General features: G+C 40.6%; 1 protein-coding gene across 1 annotated transcript; it reads right to left on the bottom strand.

Moving 5' to 3' along the window:
- Window positions 1–642: 642 nt before the first annotated feature.
- Window positions 643–25620, bottom strand: saal1 (serum amyloid A-like 1). The gene is made up of 13 exons (XM_043686087.2): window positions 25482–25620; window positions 24403–24558; window positions 23022–23135; window positions 22250–22333; window positions 19069–19148; window positions 16279–16338; window positions 15242–15357; window positions 11174–11351; window positions 8163–8245; window positions 5897–6085; window positions 4676–4899; window positions 3668–3760; window positions 643–1364 (listed from the first exon to the last, which is right to left on the bottom strand). The coding sequence occupies exons 2-13, from the start codon at window positions 24526–24528 to the stop codon at window positions 1278–1280; spliced, it is 1434 nt and encodes a 477-aa protein (XP_043542022.2). The 5' UTR covers window positions 24529–24558; window positions 25482–25620; the 3' UTR covers window positions 643–1277.
- Window positions 25621–26503: the final 883 nt, after the last annotated feature.

The following is a 26503-nucleotide window of genomic DNA, read 5'->3' as shown; positions in this document are numbered from 1 at the left end:
TTACACAGAGGGTGGTACGTGTATGGAGTGAGCTGCCAGAAGATGTGGTGGAGGCTGGTACAATTGCAACATTTAAGAGTCATTTGGATGGGTATATGAATAGGAAGGGTTTGGAGGGATATGGGCCGGGTGCTGGCAGGTGGGACTAGATTGTGTTGGGATATCTGGTCAGCATGGACAGGTTGGACCAAAAGGTCTGTTTCCATGCTGTATATCTCTGTGACTCTCTAAAAAATAATGTAAACAGGCTATTCAGGTGTGGATGCTAAATTCAATCCTGTTTTCATTTGATATTCAAATACATTTTCTAGCAGAATGATTGGAATACCATTAGGAGAAGCATCCTTAGCTAATTTCTGGCCTACTCAAACAAGGGGTGCTAGACCAATTATAGAACTAACTGTTGTCCTGGCCAAAATCAGCTTACTCAAATTACCAGGGATGGTCACTGGAACCTTTGGATCACTAAGTTTTGGATCTAGACCAATGGTTCTTCACCAACTACTGCACCATCAGTACAATGTATCTGAAAGTATTTTTCCACAAAGAGGCTGCTATTCCATGAACATTACTGTCCCAGGGGACATTAATCACTAAATTTAGCTGGGGGATTTGTGAAAACATCTCATTGAAAGGCTTCAATCAGCTAAACATTCTTTATTCACTGACCGCTGATTGAGATAGCAAAGCAAACATTTATTGAAGAAAAATACGCACTGTTGAATATTATGTTTTTCAGCATAAGTAACATAGTAAACAGGTTAGTGCTGATAGAGCACATTTATAGTTCAACACATCACAGCTTCAGCAGGGTAAACATAAAGATAAAGGCTGCAGCTTTAGGTGTCAACTTTCAGCCCTGAAACTGTGACATGTCCTTGGATGGTTCAAGATGAAACTGCTCCTGAGATGTCACATTCTCAGGATGCTCAAAACAGAGCAGAAGTTTGTCGGTAACTTTAGCAATCCTGAAACTTTCCACAACTGCTAGTCTCTTTCACATTTACATCGAGAAAGAAACCTCACATGTACTGCATAAATACTCAAACAAACACTGTATAAGGACATTAATCCAATTATGAACATGCGATCCTGTGTTGCTCACAAATCCAAATACAGTTGTGTGATGTGATACGTCTGTGATTGACAACGTTATTGTTGCCAGGTAATGTCTGGCAGAGGTATGTGCATTTAGACAATTCAGAGTTTTTCTGTCTTGCGGCCATCTGCTCCACACAACATAGTACCCCCCTCTCAGTGGCAGCAACAACTCCCAGTCAGGATCTTAGATTGGGAAACTCCAGTAGTAATTGTTCCGCAGTGTCCGGTTGTACTTCCAATACGATGGTGTGGAATTTTTCAACCTAGGAGACATTACAGGTATTGATCAGCAAAGATAACTGAGAACTGGATGAAATATACAATAATTTTATTAAAACCTTTATCAGTACAAATTTTTATGCTCATCTTGTTGAAAGATGTCAGTGCTAGGAAAAGGAACACTTCTCATGTTAGGCATAACATAAGCCACAAGAACTCCGAGGGAAGGTACAAATAAATGCAGATTAAAGCTTGATCTGAAATACTCCATTATGTATTACAAAGTCATGTGCATCACAGATTTGATGCCCAGCAAAGCTTCCTCTACAATGTTCCATCAAGATTATTCGAATCAACTGTTGCACAACTGGGCAAAGATTAAAGTTGTTTTAACTTGCTCCAACAATGCTCATCAGCACCATCTTTAAAAGAACATTGTCCCATCTGAGATTGGGAAATGAGCATTGATGGGAACACAGCAATTTGTCTGAGCATTACTGGTCGTGGGTAATAGGAAACAAATTCAATGAGTCTCTACTCCTAATCATTGATTTTAACTGAGAAGTGAAGTTGGACAAAATGATGCATCAGGGCGAAAGTGAGGACTGATGCTGGAGATTAGAGTTGAGTGTGTGGTGCTGGAAAAGTACATCAGGTCAGGCAGCATCTGAGGAGCAGGGAGAGTTGATGTATTGGGCAAAAGCCCTTCGTCAGGAATATCTTCCTGAAGAAGGGTTTATGCCCGAAACGTCAATTCTCCTTGGATGCTGCCTGACCTGCTGCGCTTTTCCACCAACACATTTTCAGTACTATGTAGAAATAGCCTACTAACAATTAGTGACTAGGCTCTGCAGTGATGTCACAAATTATTAGTATCCATAAAACCAAGACCCAGCAAGAAATCTACCATTTCTTATGAGATGGTTCAAATGCAGAAACTCAGTGAGAAGAAATCAAACCAGCCCAGCAGTTTTGCACTGAAATCAGCTCTTCTAAAGACATGCATAGTCCTTGCAAAATCAGCATCTACTTTTCATTTTTCTTCCTTCTGTAGCAACAACCCACAAATTGTTGCACAATTTCAGAGAAAACTTTTAAATGCAGGAAATACAAGGCAGGAATGAAGAGATCAAGAGAGATTAACGCATGCAACAACATCCTTGAACTTGATGAGCATAAAAATTTATATCAAAAATATTTAATAAAATCTGGATAAATGCAAGACAGATCCTGTAACATCTTGAAAAAAGATGAAAGCTCTCCATTGAAAAATTAACCGTTTAGTTTCACATCCTGATGAGCCCATAATCTGATTCCAGCATTTTCCGTATTTAAGCCTGATCACTTTGAAGGAGAGATATCACTGAAAGTTTAACACTCATTTCTCTCATAGTTAATGACTTGCTGACTTGTGCTGAATTAAGAACGGAGGGTAAGGATTTGCTAAACTTTCAGCAGCGTATACTAGGCCACTCCTGTGCTGTAATTTTACTATGGTTCAAAGAATCAAGGATGATATTGAGAAAAAGGACCAAAATGCTTTTGGGACAAAGCAAGATGCAATTAATATTCTCTGTATTTTATGATTTGCAGCAAATGCAAATGTTTTTGTGCCACTGCAAATTAATGGAATTACTATGCTTTATAAGCATAGAAACATTATTGTTCCCTTTGCTCATCTTTTGTAAATAAGGACTAATGCATTTGTATAAAATTACCAAAGTGACCTCAGCATTTAAACATTTCAGCACTTCACACTTAATACAGAATGAAGTAAATTCTTGCAGCAGAATATGATCTCGAAAGCTAATTCATAAATCTGCAAAGTTTTCCAAACGCTTCTAACTGACTGATTTGGTCTTCCCTTTAACTGATAAATCTAGAGCTGTAACATGGAGCTTCCTGGTAGTCTCTCTCTATTTCAATAATCTTCGGCATTTCCATTTTTCCTACCAAATTGAACAATCTCAGATTTCCCCCACATTATATTCTATCTGTTAGCTTTCTGCAGCCTATTTACACCATCCTCACAGGTTATTCCCCCATTAGCATGGCATCTACAAGAAAATTGGATTTTATGCTCAGTCCTTTCAACTAAATTATAGGTGTAGATAATACATCAATTTCAACAAGCTCCAGTCCTGCCTTCAATCTGTTTTGACAACTGTAGCAGTGAGTGAAAAATCATGCTATTTCTAGTGAAGTCTCAACAAGTTGGAACAGTCAGTCAGAGGGAGATGTCAGAAAAATAATTAAGAACAGCAGAATTCCATAATCCCAAAGTCAGAATTCCACCAAATGGCTGAAATCCCTCATCCCTGAAGACAAGTCATGCAAATATACTCACAGCTGTATGATACTGAGGGAGGAGGTGGCGAAAAGCAGAAGTACACATTTCTTGGCTCAGGAATCCTTCTTTAAAGCTTTTTGAGACAATCTCCTATAAGTACAACAGAGAGAATCATAGTTACCACAATGCACCGTAATGATGCCGAACCAAAACCTGAGCAGTTACATGAACTGAGGAATTGTCAATCACACTGTGGCTAGTGATTGGTTTATAAGCAGCAGATTCAAGAAGCAACATTTTCAGAAGAGGTAATCTAAGTACAAGTGCTCACTCAGTGATCTCTATATCCTCAGCCTCATCCTTTCTTTCCCATTACCAATTGCAACATCCATCCTCCCTCTGTTTATCTCCTCAATTCCCAATGTTGCTCTCACTCAATCATTTTTAGTTTCCTTTCACCCAACCCACTGTTACCTCTATCGCCAGTTTCTTACATTTCAGAGATGGTTGTGACTAATAAATCAGAGGTCCAGGGCATTACTGCAGTGACGCAGGTTCAAATTCTACAACGGCAGCTGGTGGAATTTAAAGTCAATGAATAAATTGGAAATATAAAGCTCAGCTATGGTAACCATAAAACTACCAGCAACTGTTGGAAAATGCCTTCTTTTTTTAAGGAAGAAAATCTGCCATCCTTTTCTGGTCTGACCTACATGTGACTCCAGATCCACAGCATCATGGATAAATTTTAATTGCCCTTTGAAATGGCCCTAGAAAGCAATTAGAGCATTTGTGTGTGACAAACGCCGACCTTATATGCAAGACCATATCTCACAACAGAATAAATTTTAGAAAAACCGAAAGCCATTTATGGAGAACAGAACTTTACATTTTTATAAATTGTTAATTAAAGATTACAACCATGCATTTTCTAACACCAAAACCAGAGTCTCTATTTTTAAGGGCTCCAGAGTGAATTCTCAGTTAACACCTAGAATTTCCAGATATTTAAACACAATTAGCATGCACTGTTCATCCTCTAATATTTCCAATATACATCCATACCTTTCCAATGTTCATGAAGATTTCAGACAGAAATTCACAACAGATATCCAGGAGAATTTTCAAGTGAAAGTCTCCTTCCCGCTGTTTCCCTTTCTGGGCACCAGATATCGGAGATGGCACAGACCACTTGTCTGTGCTGGGTCTCCTTGTTCTCTCTGATGGTCTCTTTTGAGATTCCTCTGCATAGAACAAAACTCGCAGCAGCGTATCAAGCAAAGGAAGGTCTGCACCAGACATAACACACAGGTGAAGAATACTGCAACTGAATGAACCAAATTGAGCAAAGTACACAGTGGGAGTTTAAACCACCCATTCACTTCATGAATATTTAGCCTAATCTCCAATTTTTTTTTGTTAATTACCTCTGGTTACTGACCTTCTCACCAAAGACTAGTTTATAATAGTCACTCTATCAAAATTCTTCATTTTGATAACTTCTCTGAACCTTCAATACTCTAAGGAGAATAATTACAGTTGCTTCAGTCTCTCTATGTAACCATAGTATATACCTGTGATATTATTCCGAGGTGGTGGTGGTGTGGTAGTAGAAATATTACTGGAGTAGTAACCCAGAGATCTAACCTAATGCTCTGGAAAATGCATTCAAATCCACCATGGTAGCTGATAATGCTCAGCATGAAACCATTGTTAACAGTTCTACAAACCTATATGGGTGACTAATGTCCTTTAGGGAAGGAACATATTCGGCCTCTGTGTGACCTCAGACCTATTGCAATGTGATTAACTCTTAAATGGCCTATTAAGTCATTCAGTTATACTAAAATGCTATAAAGTCTAAAGGAAAAAGGAATGAACCAAGTGTTGAGTTAGGAATGATTGTTCAGCCTCATTTTCCCCTAGTCTAAATTCATTAAGCTGACATAACCAATTTCACTTTCACTTATATACAGGTTGAGTGTTTACCGATAACAAGACAAACATAATAGAAATGATTGTAAGGAATAAAAGATTGTAAGAAGTCAGCAGTTGAATAGAGCTACAGGAACTGATTACCACTCAGATTATGACTCCACTCAAGAAGAGAACTACGTAATAATGACCTGCTCTTAGAACAATTGTTTGAGATTGTAATTCTCTCCATTTGTACTTGGTTTGATCACCTCATTAAAGAAACTCATTACCGCCCACAAAATGTCAGAGTTAGATTTATTATGCCATTTTCTCCCACCAACTCTCCCAGTACACATTGAACTCACTCACTTCGCTCAATCTTGATGTAATTCTCCTCCATGCATGATGCAAATATTGCTGAAAGGACAGCCAGAGTGGAGGACAACACACTTGCCTGCTCCTCTACAATGATAGCTGGGTCATCATCCTGACAAAGATCAGTGCGAACTATGTCATACAGTAGAGTCCAGGTTGCCTCAGCCTTGTCTGGAGTTCTTACTACAAGAAAGGAGATTCATTGTGATGTAATCAGCAAACACAACTATGCCTGAGGCAGAGTTAAAGACACAGGAAGTCAGAATGGTATATTTTGTTCAAAATGCCTCTCCGTTGCATAGTGAAAACCCCTGCACGGACAGAATTCTTGTTCTTACATTTTCTTGAAAAAAAGTAAATTTTAGGAGTTCCATCAAAATCAAGTTAAGGTATCTCTGTATAACTTGTGATGGGAATTATCCCAGTATTTTTCTTCTAAGGGGTTAGTTCCTCTGGGACTAATCCAGAGTCACCACATGCCAAGAATACAGCATGTTACGTACTGCTGCTCACTGTGACCTGTTCCATAGGGCAACCTCTGATAACGCCCATCCCATTCACCTTTTGAAATTCTATGCTCATTAATCCTGTAAAATAATGAATGGGATTAAAGGAATCCAATTTCTACACATATACTTGACATTACAGATATCATCTGTCATATTCTAATGGGACTGCTGTAGGTGCAAATGCAAAATAACTTGATCCCAGATACCCCTAATTTGCCTTTTGCTATTTTTTTTTATCATATTGAACCTATACTGCAGTCAGCCAGAAGTGCAACCAACAGAAGTATTTAAAAATATCTTTCAAAAGATCTATTAAAGTTCAACAGGATAACTAGAATTGTTTAATTATTACAAAAGAAAGAGAAGCTGCTAATGAAGACACCTTGTATTTCATATTGCTTTGAGGAATCAGGCTTTGAAGGATAATTGTCAAGGAATTTATTACAAGTTTAGTGGACAAAGCTGGAGTAGTTTCAATAAAGGAGAGTTCACTGTGAACACTGGATCTTATTTTTAACGAGACTTACTGGAAATCACAAGATGGTTTCACATGACGGATGATAACTGCTTGCTTTGCTATCGACGCTGCTGAAACTGTTTTATCTTGCTGAGTTGGAGGAAAAGATGCTAAGGACAAGCTGAGTTGAAGAGAAACTGCCAAGATCAAACTGCTCATTTCTCTCATTTCTAAGATGAAATCCTCTACATAGGTTCATGGTGTTCTGAAGTATTCAAATGCGCACTTGCGATGCCAAGGCTATGGACCATGCAGTTGAAAATGGCTTTAGAAACTCAGGCAGTTGTTTTTGACTGGCACAGACATAATGGTCGAAAGGCCTTTTTCTGTGCTGTAGATCTCTATGACTATGGCTATGACTCTGAGGGTGTAACCTTTTGAAAGAACATCGCAAAATGGCATTTTCTGAGCAAACTGCATCATGCATGATGAGTGACTTAACCACACATGCCAAAACATCACAGCAACAGACTCTGACATACTACGCTTTATCCTTTTGCCTTCAAGAATAACCCATTGGCCAGAGTTTGTTTATCAGAAGATTATATAGGCTGAATGCTTAAGTTTTTGCAGAGAAATGTGTTTTTCTTTTTCTTGAAATGTGTGTGTATGTTTTCAACTCTGTTTTTATGATATTTAGAGAAAATCAATTGTATTTCTGTAGTAGCATATATTAATCAATTATTACATTTTACTGATGATAAATCTGTAATTGTGTTTATTAAGAAGCTGAGTTTCTAGATTTTTTTTGTCTAAAACCTAATATATCATATATGGTATTCGATTATCTTGGGTAATGAAATATATTTATTTGGGTTTTATATTGTGACTCGAGGAGTCGCAGGACTAGAGTAATGGTGTACTCCTCCAACCTTAGTTGCAACAATGCTCAAAAGGAAGACTGTCAATAGTTGTTTTAAATACTTAAATGGACCTAAAATGATCATGTAAAATCACTTTTACAGAGCTGATTGGTTCACTTTTTTTTTAAAATCAGTGGCTTTTTAGGTGAAAGTTCTGATTTGTCAAACAAATTTCAGCTCAAAAGCAGGCATGTTTGCATTATGAACATATGACACACAGATTAATAGCAGGAAGTACGTACACTATTTTAATGTTGGCAAGGAATATTGATGCAATTTGAATAAAAAGTAGAATTTCACCATTTGTAAACATTAAGAACAATGGGAGAGATATGAAAGAATTGCAGATATGAAATGTTGAAAATAATTACCTATTGCCTGCATTCCTCCATCTGTTGTAGTGAGCAGCTGTAGTATATGCATGTAAACTTCTAACCCTTCAATACTGTCTGACCTAAAAACAGCAAATAGCAGAGATCAAAATATACTGACCACCACCCTATGCAAACAGCAGCAATTACAGGTCTCTATAATTGGACAGATTTGATCTCAGGAATACTAGTTGTTTAGCACACAAACTACACATCCACACTTATACCAATTTTACTTGCGTGTGTCAAATCTCTTAGATTATCCATTATCTGATTAGAATGGTGCTGGAAAAGCACAGCAGTTCAGACTGCATCCAAGGAGCAGGAAGTTCTCCAACCTGTGATCCCAACCATCTACAAGATCCTCTCCAAGTCACTAGTACTCTGACTTGGAACTAAACCACTGATGTTTTGCCCACATTGGGTCAAAATCCTGGAACCTAACAGCACTGTGGGTACCCACCCCTTATGGGCTGTATTATTTCAAGAGGACTACTCACCAGCGCCATCTCAAGGACAATTCAGGATTGGTAATAATTGGCCAGCAACACTCACATTCCAAGAATGAGTTAAAAAGAACCTAAATTACTGATGTTTTAGCACCTCACAAAACTGTCCAGGAAGTGCCCAGGTAAGTTGCATTTCATTATTTGCTATCAGGGTCTTCTATGAACTGGGGCTCTTGGCTTCTTTGTATTAGTTTTTTGTGTTCAGCAACTTTTTTTGTAGTGCACTCCATTTACATTACCCGTTATGAGCATCAAGCACACTGAGGTCAAGTGTAAATTAATACTTGTTCAAAAAGTGTGCCTCAGCAACAAACTGAGGACAATTCTCAACATTGCAATGATATGACCTTTTACCATTTTCTAACACCAACTACTTTGTGGTTTCTTAGTGGCACCGCTTATTCAAGATTACGTAAGGCAGAGTTTTGTGCTGTGATTTCCTAAATCATTTACAGTCAAGTTAGGAAACATTCATACAACACTGCAAATTGAAATGCCAAAAGTCATCAAGAGACTCATATATAGTTATAGATTTAGACAGCTCAGTTTTCTTTAATAACTTCAACTCTTAATCTAGTTTTGTGCTTTTGGAATTTCTATGATTTTAAATAAATTTGATTAGTTGTTTTAGCTTGCGTTACTATGCAATATTTTCAGTTATTGATGTAATTTGGAAATGTAGTTAGCATTCTACATAAATTCCAATTTGGTTGGGATAACAGTCTCTAGTACAAAGCAAAATGTAAAGTAATACACATTGCTGATAGTTAACCAAACTAAACTACATTCAACAGAAAAACAGCAAAATATTCCAAGAGTGTAACAGCACATTTTACACTGTTTGATTAGAGTTTGTGTGAAAATTTTATACATCCATTACTGAAAAGGCAGATATGACCTTGCTTTATGATCTCATCTGAAAGATGGCTCCTCCAACATTAGGCAACTCCTATAGATTCTACAGTTTCAGGCTACATTTTCTGCTGAGAAATATGGACTGGGTTAAAGACACAGACTTCTAACAATGAGAGTACTACCATTAACAAAGACTGAGAAGCTCCCACAGTTCAATGTAACACTGTACGCTTGTCTTTCAAAAATGCATCAGTCCACATGTCACCTTGTTTCAAATTCACATGTGCAACCAAGTGACAACAGCCCCCACTACCTAAATTCTATCCCCACAGTATATAATTTATCAATTACTGGGTGGGGGAGAATCTGAAAAAGAGAAAGAAAGTTTAATAAAATAAAGAACTGTGTATGCTGAAGATCTGAAACAAAACCAGAAATTGCCTGAGAAACTTAGCAGGTCTGGCAGATTTGTGGAGAGAAAGCAGAGTTAATGTTTTGAGTCTAATGACCCTTTTATCAGAACTGAAGGCAGCTAGGAAAATGTGGTAATTATACTGATGCTTAGGGGTTGGGAGGAGATAAAGGAATGAACAGATAGGTCTGTAAGGAGCCCAGAGACGAGAAAGTTAGGCAAAGGGATGGACGAAAGTAAGCCACGGAGTAAGAAAAGCAGATCCTAGGGTCTATAAGTAGATGAAAATGAGCTGCCTGTGCTGAAAGCAGTGCTTGACGCAACCTGGGATGTGGGGGTGGGTGAAGGACATGGAAGGAGGTGCTCAGACTCTTCAAGCATTGAACTTGATTTTGAGTACTAAAGGCTGCAGGGTCACCAAGTGGAAAACGAGATGCTGTTCTTCCAGCCTGTGCTTAGCAGTCTTAGCAGGCCCAAGACAGAAATGTTGCCCAGAGGCCTGGTGATGTGTTGAAGTGGTAGGTGACTGCAGGTTTGAGGTCATTTTTATGGACAGAACATAGGTGTTCTGCAAAGCGGTCATCCAGTCTGCGTTTTGTCTCCCCATTGTACTGGACACCACGTTGTGAGTAGCGAATACAGTAGAGCAGATTGAGTGAAGTGCAAGTAAATCACTGCTTCACCTTGGAATCTTGGATAGTGAAGAAGGAGGAAGTAAATAGGTAGGTTCTACACCTTCTGCATTTCACAGAAGGTGCCATGGGGTATAAAGAGATGTTGGCAGTAGAGAAGGGTGTCCTCAAAATGCTGACAATGGACGGGAGTGGAATGTGTGTCTTGTGGTGGCATCTCTCTGGAGGTAGCAGAAATGGTGGCTTATGATCCTTCAGATTCAGATGCTAGTGGGGTGGAAAGTGAGGACTGGGGAACATGATCAGTGTTGTAGGAGGGAAGAGAAGTGGTGATGGCAGAAGTGCGGCATCATCAGAACAAATTTGATGGTCACAGAGATATGGGAGAATGGGATGGAGTCCTTACAGGAAGCTGGGTGTGAGGATGTGTAGTCCAGGTAGCTGAGGAGTCACTGAGTTTACAATGGCCAGTGGCCAGCCTATCCCTAAATGGAAACAATGTCAAGGAAGGGAAGAAAAATATGCAACAAAATTTCACTGGGTTTATATTCACCATACAAAAACTATGAAAACAGTGGCTAAAACCCTCTTCCCAAAACTTACCTGAGTTGTCTGGCTGCTTCCAATAAGCAAGGGACAAATGCAGTTTCAGCTGAGTTTTCTTTTTCTATAGTTGATGCATCAGCCAACCCCTTTGACTCCACGACCCAGCTTAGCATTAGTTCCTTGTCCAAATCAAAGAGTTTATCGACCACCTCACCAATCTTCCCCAACAAATCAGCTGAATCAGAGAAAAGAAATTACCACCAATGTCAAAGCAGTGCTGTCAAGCCTGATTCTGATACCCAGACATCGCACATGCTACAAATAGGATTGCAGTACTTATAGCTCAGGGCAATACATACCAAAGACAATACATTGATAACACCACTATCCAAAAAAAAACTTGCATTTATGTAATGCTTTCAATTATCTTAGTACATCCCACAGTGCTTCACAGCTAACTGAAGAGTAACCGCAGTTTTAATATAGGAAATGCAGCAGACAATTTATGTTCATTAACGTCTCTCAAACATTGATGACATAAAGACCAGATGATTTGTTTTTATGAGTGTTGGTTGAGGAATACATATTAGCCAGAAAACAGGGATAAGTCTCCGACTTGTTTTTAAAATAGTACCTTGGGATTGTTTAGGATAACCTGAAAGACAGACGTGGCCTTGATTTACAATCTCATCGGAAAGTCTGTATCTTGAAAAATGGGGGATACATCTACATACTGCCTTTAGATGCTAATAGAGTCATACAGCATGGAAACAAACCCTTTGCTCCAATTCAACTGCACCAATCAAAGTTTCCTAAACTGATCTAGACTCATTTGCTAGCATTTGGTCCATCTCCTTCTAAACCCTTTCTATTCATATACCCATCCAGATGTCTTTTAAATGCTGTAATTGTACCAACCTTCACCATTTCCTCTGGCAGCTCATTCCATATATGCACCACCCTCTGCGTGAAAACGTTACCCCTCAGATCTCTTCGAAATCTTTCCCCTCTCACCTTAAACCTATGCCCTCTAACTTTGGACTCCTCTACCCTGGGAACAAGACTTTGGCTATTCACCCTATTCTTGCCCATCATGATTTTACAAACCTCTGTCAGGTCATCCCTCAGCCTCTGATGCTCCAGGGAAACAAAGTCCCAGCCTATTCAGCCTCTCCCCACAGCTCAAACCCTCCAATTCAGGCAACAGCCTTGTAAATCTTTTCTGAACCCTTTCATGTTTAACAACATCTGTCCTGTAGGGGAGACCAGAACTGAATGCAATATTCTAAAGATGGCCTCACCAATGTCCTCAACAGACTCAACATGATGTCCCAACTCCGATACTCATTGTTACAACCAACGAAGGTAAGGGTGCCAAATGCCTTCTTCACAACCTTATCCACCTGAGACTCCACTTACAAGGAACTAAGCCCCCGCACCCCTAGATCTCTTTGTTTGGCAACACTGCCCACGGAATTAACTGTATAAGTCCTACCCTGGTTTGCCTTACCAGAATGCAACACAATTACTTAAATTAAACTCCATCTATCACTCCTCAGTCTATTGTACTATGAGATAATCTTCATTGCTGTACACTACACCATTAATTTTTGCATAATCTGCAAACTTACTGATCATACGTCTATATTCACATCCAAATCATTTATATAAATGACAAAAAGCAATGGAATCAACACTGATCCTTGTAACACATCTCTGGTCACAGGCCTCCAGTCTGAAAAACAACCCTCTACTGCCATACTCTGTCTCCTACCTTCAAGCCAATTTTGTATCCAATTGGTTAGCTTCCCCTGGATTCTACGTGATCTAACTTTGCTAACTAGTCTATCATGCGGAACCTTATCAAATGCCTGCTGAAGTCCATGTAGACAATGTCCAATGCTCTGCCTTCAATCTTCTTTGTTACCTCTTCAAAAAAAAACTTAATCAAGTTAGTGAGACATGATTTCCCACAAGTAAAGGGTTGACTATCCCCAATCAGTCCTCGTCTTTCCAAATGCAAGTAAGTTCTGTCCCTCAGAATCCCCGCCAACAATTTACCCACCACTGACAAAAGGCTCACTAGTCTATAGTACCCAGTCTTTCACTGTCATTTTTTAAAAATGATGAGACAATATTAGCAGCCCTCCAGTCTTCCAGTACCTCACCTGTGGCTGCCAATGATACAAATATTTCTGCAAAGGGCCCAGACTGTCAGCCCAGTGGCTCAGTGGTTAGCACAGTTGTCTCACAGCACCTTCAACCTGGGTTCAACTCCACCCTCAGTTAACTGTGGAATTTACACATTATCCCCGTGTCTGCATGGGTTTCCTCTGGGTGCTCTGATTTCTTCCCACAGTCCAAAGATGTGCAGGTTACGTAAATTGCCTATAGTGTCTAGTGGATTAACCATAGGAAATGCAGAGTTACAGGGATAAGATAGAGGGTTGAGTCTGGGTGAGATGCTCTTTGGAGGGTTGGTATAGATTTGATGGGCCAAATGGCCTGTTTCATACTGTAGGGATTCTATGATTCAATCTCTTCCCTAGCTCCTCCAAAGGTCTGGAAACATTTTATTGGGTTCTGGGGATTCATCAACACTTATGCATTTTAAGACCATCAACACCTTCACTTCTGTAATATGGACACTTTTCAAGACTTCACTATTTATTTCCCCAAGTTCCCTAGCTTCCATGTCCTTTTCCACAATAAATAGTGATGCAAAATATTTTTTACTATCTCACCCATCTCCTGAGGTTTCACACACAGGCAGCCTTGTTGATCTTTAAGAGGCCCTATACACTCCCTAGTTAATCTTTTGCTCTTATGTGTTTGTAGAATCTCTTTGGACTCTCTTTAACCCTATTTACCAAAGCTATCTCATGTCCCCTTTTTGCCCTCCTGACTTCCCTCTCTAGTATACTTTTACTGCCCCTATACTTCTCTGGGGGATTCGCTCAACCCCAACTGACATATACCTCCTCCTTCTTCCTTGATAGTCATCTAGGATTTCCTACACCTACCAGTCTTGCACAAATAGGAATATACTCTCTCTGAATTCTCATTACGTCATTTTTGAAGGCATCCCACTTTTCAACTGTCTCTTCACCTACAAACAGCCTCTCCCAATAAGCTTTTGAAAGTTCTAAATCCAATTTAGAATTTTAACTTTTAGATCTGGTTGATCCTTTTCCATCACTATTTTAAAACAAAAAGAATTATGATCACTTGCCCCAAAGTGCTCCCTATTGACATCTCAGTCACTTGCCCTGCCTTATTTCCCAAGAGAAAGTCAAGTTTTGTTCCTTTTCTAGTAGGTACATCCACATATTGAATAAAAAAATTTTGTTGCACATACTTAACAAATTCCTCTCCATCCAAGCCCTTAACACTATGGCAGTCTCAGTCTATGTTTGGAAAGTTAAAATCCCCTACCATTATAACGCTATTATTTTTACAGGTATTTGAGATCGCCTTACAAATAGTTTCTCAGTTTCCTGCTGTTTATTGGGCGACTTATAGTACAACCCCAATAAGGTGATCATCCCTTTCTTAATTCGGTTCTACCCATATAACATTATTGGACATTCTCCCAGGAATATCCCCCCGATGTACAACCAGTATGTTATCCTTAACAAAAATGCCACTTCCCCATCTTTCTTGCCTTCCTTTCTATCACTCATAAAGCATTTGTACCCTGGGATATTAACCTGCCAGTGTTGTCCCTCTGAGCCATATTTCTGTAATAGCCTGATATCCCAGTCACATGTTCCTAACCATGCCCTAAGTTCATCTTATGTTTCAGCTAAGATTTCCTGCTGAAGTCCCCAGAGTGGGTTTGAATTCCCAAACATCTAACAGTGAGAGGACTTCCACTAACTCAGGACTGAGAAATTCTCACAGGTCAATGTATCACTGCAAGCTTGTCATTCAAAGAATACATCAGACTCTGCACCATTTCAAATGCACAGGCATCCTCTCCTAGCTTACAACCTTCCACCCAAACATCCCAAAAAGCCAGGCAGACATCTCTCAAATAAAAATCAAGAGAATGAAAACAAAGGCAGACTTTGCCACCACATGGGTATTGAAGAAATGGCTTTCACAAAAGAGTAAACCACTTACCATTTGTAGAGCTCTGCATTATGAAACATACGTTCTCCCGAACAGAGTGTTGCTTGTGGATTTGATCAACCCAAATGCTGGACACATCTGGCTGAGAAAGACAGCCCAGTATTAACCTGCAAAATAGAGGCATTAACCAAAAAAGGGATCATTATCAAGATGCCACAAGTGGCATTAATGTAGCCTAGTATTCTTAGAATATCAACATCGCAAGTGACAGACCTACGTTCATTCTACAGCACACAATGCCCCCTCCAGACACATTCCATGTTTGGGCTGATGATGGTTAATTCTATTTTTAGTTACTTCTCATAGTTCGAGTCAACAGATAGCAAACACTTTTATATCTTATTGAAACCGTTTATGTTCATTTCAGTTATGTGCAATGAAGAATCATGCCCAGGTCCATGATCAGGATCAGATGTTCTGTGACGACTGACAACCAATTCCACACCAGTAAATATATTGCCAATTCAGATCAGATCATGCATCTCATCCAAACTGAGGAATGGCTCGTTTCAGAGTTATCGAGCACAGCAGAAGTATGGAAAAGGTTAAATAAAAATAAATAAATCAGTCAGCATCTGATAAAGAAAGATAGATTAACACTTGTACTAGGATGGTGCCTATCTGCCAGCTTTGCTGACATGCCCCATCTAAAACACTGACCACACTTGGATACACGTTTCCATAGATCAGACTTCATACCACATCCAGGAATACAATGTAGCCACATTAGCTCCAACTTCTCAACTAAGTCCCTCACTATTTTAACTTGATTCTATATAGTTGTTCCTTCATCATTGCTGAGTCCAAAACTTAGCATTCCTTGCCTAACAGAATTATGGGAGCACTTTCACTATAAGCATTACAGCAGTTTCCAGAGAAGATCCATTACCAACATAATAAAGTTCCATATTAAATTTTCCTTATACGTACAGTTAATTCATGAAGTCATTTAGCTAGAAAGTAATCAAGTATTACATGACCTTTATAAATTGAGTGTGCACAGTATTCAAAAATATTCAAAACACTACCTGCTTGTCTCCAAAAGAGTAGGTGGGTCAGAATCTCCTAGTAGCAACAGCAAAACATTACTGAGGAAAAGGAAAGAAACAGGATAATCAACAAAATAGCCAATTATTCTAAAACACATCTCAAAATCCAACAAACCTTATAACATTTTCTCCCTAAATTCTTCCCTCTTCGCCTGTAGGTGTCATCTTTTGCCAATATAGAATCGTAGAACTGTTACAGGAAGCAGGCCATTCAGCCTATCGAGTCCACACTGACCCTCGTGAGCATCCCACCCAGACCCATCCTCCTCTCCCAGTAACCTTGTATTTCCCATGGCCAATCCATCTAACCTACATATCTCTGAACAAGATGGACGATTCAGCATAGTAAATCCACCAAACCTGCACATCTTCAGAGTGGGAGGAAACTGGAGCACCCGGGGACAACCCATGTAGATAAGGGGAGATTGAGCAAACTACACACAGTCAGTTGCCCAAGAGGGGAATCGAACCCAGGTCCTGTGAGGCAACAGTGCTAACCACTGAACACACCATGCCACCCACCATAATTTACATTCCTAGAACAACTAGAATAATTATAGTGTTTTTAAAGAACCACAGAAACAATAAAAAACAGGGTATAAACTCCCAAATAAAAGCAAATTACTGCGGATGCTGGAATCTGAAACCAAAAGAGATTTTCCAGCATTTTCTCTTTTGGAATAAAATCCCAAAATTCTTCTCCCACAGGTTTTAGATTCAATAAATTATACTGCTTCCTTTCTTAATCAATATCTTATACTCTGCAGCTATAAAGAGCTCCTTCTTGCTGAAAAACACCTTCAAATAAAATTTGAACTTCTAACGAAAGTTGGCAAACAACGTGATTCACTGATCGCATGGAATATTTAGTTTGATACATCAAATCTATGACAACAATACAAACTACATCCTAAAACGTTTAAATTCTGAAACTCCAACTTCAAAAAACTCACATTGTTCATCCTAGGTCAAATTCACTTTATCGTTATCCAGCTGCTTCACTTACTGAAATGTTGTTAGCAGGTGTAGATATTTATGATTCACAATATAATGATTTGGATGAGGTAACAAAATGTAACATCTCAAAGTTTGCAAATGATACCAAGTTGGATGGGAGGGTGAACTGTGATGGTGAAATGAGGCAGAGATCCTTCGGCATGATCTGGACAGGTTGGCTGAGTGGGCAAATCAATGGCAGATGCAGTATAATTTAGGTAAGTGGAAATTTATTCACTTTGGAAGCAAAAACAAGAAGATAGACTACCACCTGAATGGCTATAAATTGGGAGAGGGGAGTGTGTAGCGGGATCAGGGTGTCCTTGTGGACAAGTTGTGGAAGGTAGGTATGCAGGTGCAGCAGGCGGTAAAGAAAGCAATTAGTATGTTGGCCTTCAGTGCAAGAGGTTTTGAGTACAAGAACAGGGATATGTTGTTGTAGTTGTACAGGGCCTTGGTGAGGCCAAGCCTAGAATACTGCATGCATTTTGGTTTCCTTTTCTGAGGAAGGATGCGCTTGCTCCCGAAGGAGTGCAGCAAAGGTTTACCAGGCTGATTCTGGGAATGGCGGGACCGATGTATGAGGAGAGATTGATCAGGTTAGGATTGTTTTTGTTGGAGTTCAGAAGAGTGAGGGGGGATCTCATAGAGACATAGAATTCTAACAGGATTAGACAGGGTAGGTGCAGGGAAGATGTTTCTGATGGTGGGTGCATCCAGAACCAGGGGTCACAGTCTGAGGATTCGGGGTGGAGGGAGATGAGGAGACATTGTGGTGAGCCTGTGGAATTCATCACCAGAGGAAGTAGTTGATGCTAAAACAGTGAATATATTCAAGAGGCAGCTAGATATTGCACTGGGTAAAATGGGATCAAAGATCATGGGGAGAAATCAGGGTGAGACTGTCGAGTTGGACGATCAGCCATGAATGTGACAAATGGTAAGCAGGCACAAAGGGCTGAATGGCCTCCTCCGGCTCTTATCTTCTCTGTTTCTATGTAACAGCAAAGTAGATGCCACAAGTATCTCAGAGGATCTGTAGTTGGAGTAAAATTGCAATACAGTCTCTGGGCAAATGCTGCCTCTGCCTATTTGAGTACCTCAAATGTTTCTACACATGTATCACAAACATCATGCACTGAAACAGCTGCCAATTTTTAATACTGGGAGTCTTCATACATCTGATCACTTCAGGTGTTTCATACTACACTGGCAAACTTTGTGCTATTAATCACAGTACCAAGTAACACTAGCACAGCATTGTAAGATTCAGATTTAAGTTCATTTTTTTCTGGATTTATTTCTTATATCCGATAGGCCTGAGTAAAGCATCTTCTACTTTGTGTTTCAAATAAAGTAGCCAAATTTACTGGTTAATTGATTCTATCCAGAAAGTAGGAGGGGGCCTTTTTGATGATAAACTGAACACAGGAAATAGATTTACAGAGTTCCTATATGTCGCTTCTAAAATTTCATTAACTTTGATGCCGTTATTAGAGGTTACAGAGGGGATTGCCTCTCTGGTGTACAATGAAGTCTCTAGTAACTGAAAATTTCAATTATGATTTGTCCAGCTCATGCTCCATGTACAGGAGAGCTGGGGAGAACAACAAAAGAGAAATATGCTATGCTGCGGGCTTATCTTCAATTCAATTTTTATGCCAGATTTTCCAAAAGCCTACTGCACCAACAACACTCTCTAAGGATGGGAGTTAATGTTCTTACTAGTTATTTATGGAAGGATGTGTACCATAGCTTGTATACAATACTCACACAAGATTATCATTATTACTGATTGCCTGACAGGTCTCCTTGTAACAAGCCATATTTCCCAGGATACCAACGCAAATCTCCTAACCTCGAAAAAGAAGAGACTTTATTAAGCAATAACATATCACTGTTGCAGAAACAAAATGGAATGAGAAATGAGCAATTAGCTGAAGGTCACTCCTTCCTCAGACCGTTTACACACTATCCCAGCATGAATTCTGCCCCCAACATTTAATTTCTTACAGGTAAGTAATATTTAAATGCTCTCTTGTCCTCAACATCATACAATCTTAAACCAAAACCTACCCCACCTCCAGCAGCACACAAAACAGTATTCTGTGCAGAATGTAAACATAACCATTAGCTCATTCATTAAGTGACTTAACACAGTACCATAGCTTTTTCTGATAGTTGTATTTTCATGGTGAAGACTTTGATTCATACATGTTAAGTTTAAACCCTTCTTTTAGTTAACTACTTACAAAGTTTCACCTCTCTTCGTTTTGAAGTGGATCATTAAAAGAATGAAAAAAACTTCTATCCCAAGGTGTTTCACGTGGGAATTACAAACCAAAATATGGAACCAAGCCACATAGGGAAATACTATGTCAGAGCTTTGTCAAAGAGGTAGGTCTTAAGGACTGTCTCAATAATGAAGAAGAGGTAAGGAAATAAAGAGGTGAAGATCAGTGAACTCGGGGTGGTAGGGGAACATAACTTGGGGTAGCTTAAGACATAAACAACAGAGTTTTGAGAAACCTCAAATTTATTGAAGGTAGAATGTGGGAGGACAGCCTGGAATGCATTGGAATAATTAAGTCCAGAGGTAAAAAAACTGATGACAGGGGGTTTTGGCAGCAGAGGCTACATAGGCAATGCTACGGACATGGAATTAGGAGGCCTCAGTGGTGGCATATGTAGTCAGAAACTCATCTCAGTCAAAAAAAGACATCAAGATTGTAAATAGTCTGGTTTACTCTCAACCATTCACCGATGAGAAAGGTAGAATTTGTAGTTTGGAAATGGTTTTTGCTGAGGGGATCAAAATCATGGTCTGTCCAATATTCAATTGGTGGGCATTCCTGCATCTAATATTCAATACCAATGAACAGTCTGATAATTTAGCAACGGTGGCAGAGTTGAGAGAGATGATGCTAAGGAAGAGTTCAGTGTTGTAGTGTACAAGCGAATGAAGAATTTTGGTTCCTGGAAATGTTACTGAGTGACAGCAGTGTTGGGTGGCCATGCCAGAAGTAATGTTGCACGAGCAGGAACAAGGACCAATCTAATGGATACCCTAGATATGCGCAACTTCCAATAGATCAGAATGGAATCAGATGTATGCACCAGTTGGGTGACAGTCAACATGTATCAGCGAAGGATGCTGTAGTTAACTCCACTGAAGACTTCAGACAACTCAAGACCAATGAGAAGGAATAATTTAATGTTGTTATAATTACTTAGAATGTTATTGTGACTGTTGATCAGACTGATTTATTACAGCAGCAAAGATACAAGGCTGATTGGAAGGGTTGAGGAATTCAAAAATGGAGTTCTGGGAATGCTGGGTACCAATTTAAGAAGCAATAACACACTGAAATATTTTAGGAAATTAAAGGTCGGCTGGAGATTGGACTGTAGTTTGAGAGGACAGTTGGGACAAGAATTTTGCTTTTAAGGATGATGATAGCAGATCTAGAGGAGAGAAGGAGAATACTTGAAAGAGAAAGAACAATTTTCATTATTGATTAATATAAGGATCTGGAGGAGAAGTTGGGTAGTCAGCAGCTTAGAGAGAATAAGGAAGCAAGAGGTGGTTTGTATAGTTAAGATAAACTTGGAGAAGACCTGAAGGGATATATGAGAGAGAAAGGAGAAATGTGTAAATTTGAGGTGGGGGCAAAAGGGAATTTTAAGGAAGTTTGCCTGGGTGAAAGGGAAGGTGACAGAAGCAGCTGTTCAGATTGTTTTAAAATCATTGACAAAATAATCATAGAATCCCGACAGCGTGGAAACAGGCCATTCGGCCCAACAAGTCCACACCAACACTCCAAAGAGTAACCCAGACCCATTCCCTGACATTTACCCCGAGTAATACACCTAACCTACACATCCCTGAACACTGTAGGCAATTTAGCACAGCTAATTCACCTAACTTGCACATTTTTGGACTATGGGAGGAAACCAGAGCACCCAGAGGAAACCCACGCAGACATGGGGAGAATGTGCAAATCCCACACAGACCGAGGGTGGACTCAAACCTGAGTCCCTGGCGCTATGAGGCAGTAGTGCTAACCACTGAACCAGTGTGCTGCCCCCCATGAACTCCCTGCATTTATTTCTGGAATCAAGGAAATGGGGAGAAGGGTTTAAAAAGATAGTTTGTTGTGGAGACAAGAAGTCAAGAGATAGACCTTCATGCTAGGATGATCCTGGAATAGTGAGAAGTCCAATAATGCTTTAGGTAATCCAGCCATACCTCACCATAACTAGCTAAATTAGCTATGCATTTTACCATTCAAGTCTACATCCCTTGGACTTTTGAAGGGTGGTGAACATCTACCATGGGGACCAGGGTAACAGACCAGGGATGTGTAGGTTAGGTGTTTTTTTTTTGGAGACTAGGGTATCACAGATGGAAGGGAGAGTGCAGGTGATTAGATTCGGTAGCTGCAGAAATGCGGTGAGAAAAACTATTTTCAGAGTGTAATGCACTTCCTTTTAACCAATATTCTAAAGTTGCTGTCCTGTGTAGCTATTTCCAGAACTCCAGATTAAATAACCAGGAAAGACACTCAGCTTATGTCTGCAGAAACCATCCAGACAGTTATCTCCTCATAAAGGTACAACCAGGTTGCCTTTTGATCCTGATTATTAAAAAAATGGTGGTTGGCATCAGCTAATTACCCAGACATAGGATAGTAAGAGGAGAACCATGTCTCATTAATAACCAGATGCGTATCATGCCCAATAGTTAAAAGGTATTGCAAAATGGATACCATGAAATTGCTGCAAACTACACATAAATTGTCTATATCTAAAATTAGATATCTATGCTGGAGAAGTTTGATTGCCAGATCTCTCACTCTCCCAAAAACTATAAGTATTGAGGCTACCATACAATAAACTAGACAGGAACACATTACGTTGCAAATAACCCTCACTTACTGCAAGCTTCACCCACCGTTAGTCGGGGACACTTGGATTTACCAATGATGCCCAGCAAGATGTCTGTAGCATTGAATTCCTGAAGAAACACAGCAACATCCTGCAGCACAAAACACAAAGCTTAGTGAGTAAGCAATAGTGACATGCGTCTGAGTCAGTAGACAGTACCCAAACATCTGATATTGACAGGAACAGCCATCATGCATGTCCTAAGGTTAAGAACAGTGCAGTAAAGACCTAGCCCTTTAAGCTGCATGGTCAACTACTATAAAATGGCTGCATTTCAAAAAAAGCACCAACCACCTAACAACTCAGCAAATACAACCTGACCTATATCAATCTTTTCTACAATACAGACTACAAAGCTATGACTGGAAAACAAAATGTTCACATTATCATTTGATCACACAGTGTCTTTTTCGTCAAGAGCTGGTCTGGCAGTTCAATGTACTGTGCTATAGTAAAAGTGGAAAATTAATTGGTTGATGAATTCACCACAAAGTCACCCATTTCATTTAAAGCTCTCTCAGTGAAATGAAGCAACAGTGAAGTTAAAAAAAACAGAAGCAGAAAAAGTCAAAGCTAGAGATTAGTTCATCTTTCTTTCTCACTGCAGAGATTGATTTTTGAGCCAGCAAAAGGAATTTAAAGATGGAATAGTGAATAGCAAAGCGATTTTGAGACTTTAGATATAGGTAGGATATTCTTTCCAGATATATCAGTCACCTACATTCAATCAGATAACATTAACCATCACATTGAAGGATCTGATGGAGATCCATGATTACCTCATCCATTGACATGTCCCACATTTTACAGATCTCATTCTCCAGATCTTCATCCAGTTCTGTCTCTGTTCTGGAATCTGATCCTTCTGCCTCTTCACCTTCTGGACAGACAAGCTGAGAAAGTGAAACAGTTTATACATTTAGCATGTCTCCTGCCATCGGGTACTATGTTGTTGTGCATACTTTTTCTTGCTAGATACCCCAGTAAAATCTGTAATTGCAATACAAGTTCTGTGCTCGGTGTCACAAAGGTCATGATATTTTATTGATACAGATATGAGTGTGAGTGTATTCACGTCATGGCCTTGACATGCTTCCCATTAATAGGCTGCTCAAATAATGTCAGGGATCAGCATGAAGCCAATACAGTCAAACATGCACATCATGGTCTACTTGACAGTGCACTCTGCTGGCTTTCTCCCCTTACCATAACCCCACTTCATTTTAAGTGGAATCAGGTGACTCAGCACAGACCAGTTATAACTGTCTTACAATTTATGCAATTGAGTCAACTTTGTTCAATATACTTGCCATCTGAGTTTTCTGAGGAGCGAGGAAGCCCTAATGAAATTGATCAAATCTGCATTCCTACCATTTCAAAATAGGAACTGGGTTTTAATATACAGTATATTAATGGAAATGTGTTGCTGGAAAAGCGCAGCAGGTCAGGCAGCATCTAGGGAACAGGAGAATCGACATTTCGGGCATTAGCCCTTCTTCAGGAATGAGGAAAGTTGGTCCAGCAGGCTAAGATAAAAGATAGGGAGGAGGGACTTGGGGGAGGGGCGTCGGGAACACCTCTGGGACACCCGGACCAACCAACCCAACCACCCTGTAGCTCAACATTTCAATTCCCCCTCCCACTCCACCAAGGATATGCAGGTCTTTGGACTCCTCCATCGTCAGACCACAGCGAAACGACGGTTGGAGGAAGAACGCCTCATCTTCCGGCTAGGAACCCTCCAACCACAAGGGATGAACTCGGATTTCACGAGTTTCCTCATTTCCCCTCCCCCCAGCCTGTCTCAGTCAAATCCATCAAATTCAGCACCGCCTTCCTAACCTGCAATCTTCTTCCCGACCTCTCCGCCCCCACCCCAGTCTGACCTATCACCCTCACCTTGACCTCTTTCCACCTATCACATTTCCGACGCCCCTCCCCAAGTCCCTCCTCCCTATCTTTTATCTTAGCCTGCTGGACCAACTTTCCTCATTCCTGAAGAAGGGCTAATGCCCGAAACGTCGATTCTCCTGTTCCCTAGATGCTGCCTGACCTGCTGCGCTTTTCTAGCAACACATTTCCATCTCTGATCTCCAGCATCTGCAGACCTCACTTTCTCCTTTAATATACAGTGGCAAAAGTACAGAATATAAATGTTACCTCAATCAGCTTCATGAGTGTGCTGAACAACCAGTGCTTGCTGTACACTGTGTTCCCAATTGCATCAACTCTGGTTGTCTCATCAGTGCTTTCATCACTTGGTGGTGGAGATGGGTTGCGATCCATCCCAGCATTCAGAATGTTTGAACAGTGCTACTGTGGGAAGCATAAGTATACTGCATTAATGCAACAGGAGGGTACTCCATGGATGAGAACAGAATCTGGCAGTAGACCTATACAACTTTGCAGACATCAGGAAAGAATATCCATAGTATGCACACAGACTATATAGGAAATGTAATTACACCACACTGCAGTTTAACCAATTAAAACTATACTGTTTAACAAAGCAGCTTCCAGGGTAGATAAGGGTCTTGACACCATTCAAGAAAGAGCAGCTAACTTGACTGACATGCCATCCACAAACATCCACTCCCTCCACCACTAATTCACAGTAGCAGCAATGTGTGTGTTATTTACTAAGTGTACTGCAGAAAATCCTTGAGGCTCCTTAAGCACCTTCCAAACTCTCCATCACTACAAGTTCTATGCTTGGAGTCACAAAAGTCATGATATCTTATTGATACAAATATGACTGTGAGTGTATGCACTCCATGGCCTTGTCATGCTTCCCATTAATAGGCTGCTCAAATAGTGTCAGGGATCAGCACGAAGCCAATAATCAAAATTAGATTGGGATAGTTGCACTAAAAGATTATATAGGCAAAAGTCAGAGATCTTAGGTATACATCAGTACGTACAAGTTTTGGGTGTAAAGGAACAAAGTCTTAACATTTCAGATGTGTAGCTATTTATCATCCTCCAAACCTGAAACGTTTAGTCTGTTCCTCTCCGCTGACGCTGCCGGAGTTGCTGAGCATGTCCAGAATTTTTTTCCCAAACTCCAGCATCTATAGTTTTTTTTTGCGCTCATTACGAGGACTCGGATACAGACCGAGGTGACTGTGATAAATAATTTCTGAGTGAAGGTATGGCTAGCTGTGCTCATCACACTAAAGTATACAGGGTCACCCATGACCATATTAACCAAGTGCAGGAATGAACTCCAACAGACTCACTTTTTGCAGCAACTGCTCTTCTCTCACAGGTTCGAGTTCTCTCATTCATCAAAGCAAAGAGGGAACTCCAATTCATCACCAATCAACAACCCAAGCCTGATCCCATTCCTCTGTGCTCAGCAAAACAGTAACAGCACAGGCCCTGGCAGCCACTTGATCCTCGCCCTTACAGCGCCGCCTTCCGGCTGGGAGTCTGTTCATGCCTTTACCCACCCCCTCACAGCGCCGCCTTCCGGCTAGGAGTCTGTTCATCCCTTTACCCACCCCCTCACAGCGCCGCCTTCCGGCTGGGAGTCTGTTCATGCCTTTACCCACCCCCTCACAGCGCCGCCTTCCGGCTGGGAGTCTGTTCATCCCTTTACCCACCCCCTCACAGCGCCGCCTTCCGGCTGGGAGTCTGTTCATCCCTTTACCCACCCCCTCACAGCGCCGCCTTCCGGCTGGGAGTCTGTTCATGCCTTTACCCACCCCCTCACAGCGCCGCCTTCCGGCTGGGAGTCTGTTCATCCCCTTACAGCGCCGCCCTCCGGCTGGGAGTCTGTTCATCCCTTTACCCACCCCCTCACCGAGCCGCCTTCCGGCTGGGAGTCTGTTCATCCCCTTACAGCACCACCCTCTGGCTGGGAGTCTGTTCATCCCCTTACCCCCTCACAGCGCCACCCGCCGGCTGGGAGTCTGTTCATTCCCTTCCCCTCCACCCCCACACCTCACAGCGCCACCCTCTGGCTGGGAGTCTGTTCATTCCCTTCCCCTCCACCCGCACACCTCACAGCGTCACCCTCCGGCTGGGAGTCTATTCATATCCTTCCCCCTCAGCGCCACCCTTCAGCTGACAGTCAGTTCACACACACTTGTGCGTGCAGTCGTGTCAACACGTGTAACTTTGACATTCTTTCCTTACTCCTCTTCTTCTCCAGTCACCATTTGCTGGTGCCGCAAATCTCACAATTCTGTTCAGTTACTTATTAAATGCAGACTGGTGTCCAGCCTCTTGTTGACGCTGTTATGCATGATTTTGTTCA

The sequence above is a fragment of the Chiloscyllium plagiosum genome, unplaced genomic scaffold (genome assembly GCF_037043375.1).
Source record: "Chiloscyllium plagiosum isolate Xiang-an unplaced genomic scaffold, Cpla_swu_hap1 HiC_scaffold_18, whole genome shotgun sequence".
NCBI classification, from domain to species: Eukaryota; Metazoa; Chordata; class Chondrichthyes; order Orectolobiformes; family Hemiscylliidae; genus Chiloscyllium; species Chiloscyllium plagiosum.
Note: the sequence above shows the minus strand (reverse complement) of the source record. Positions and strands in the feature narration are given on the sequence as shown.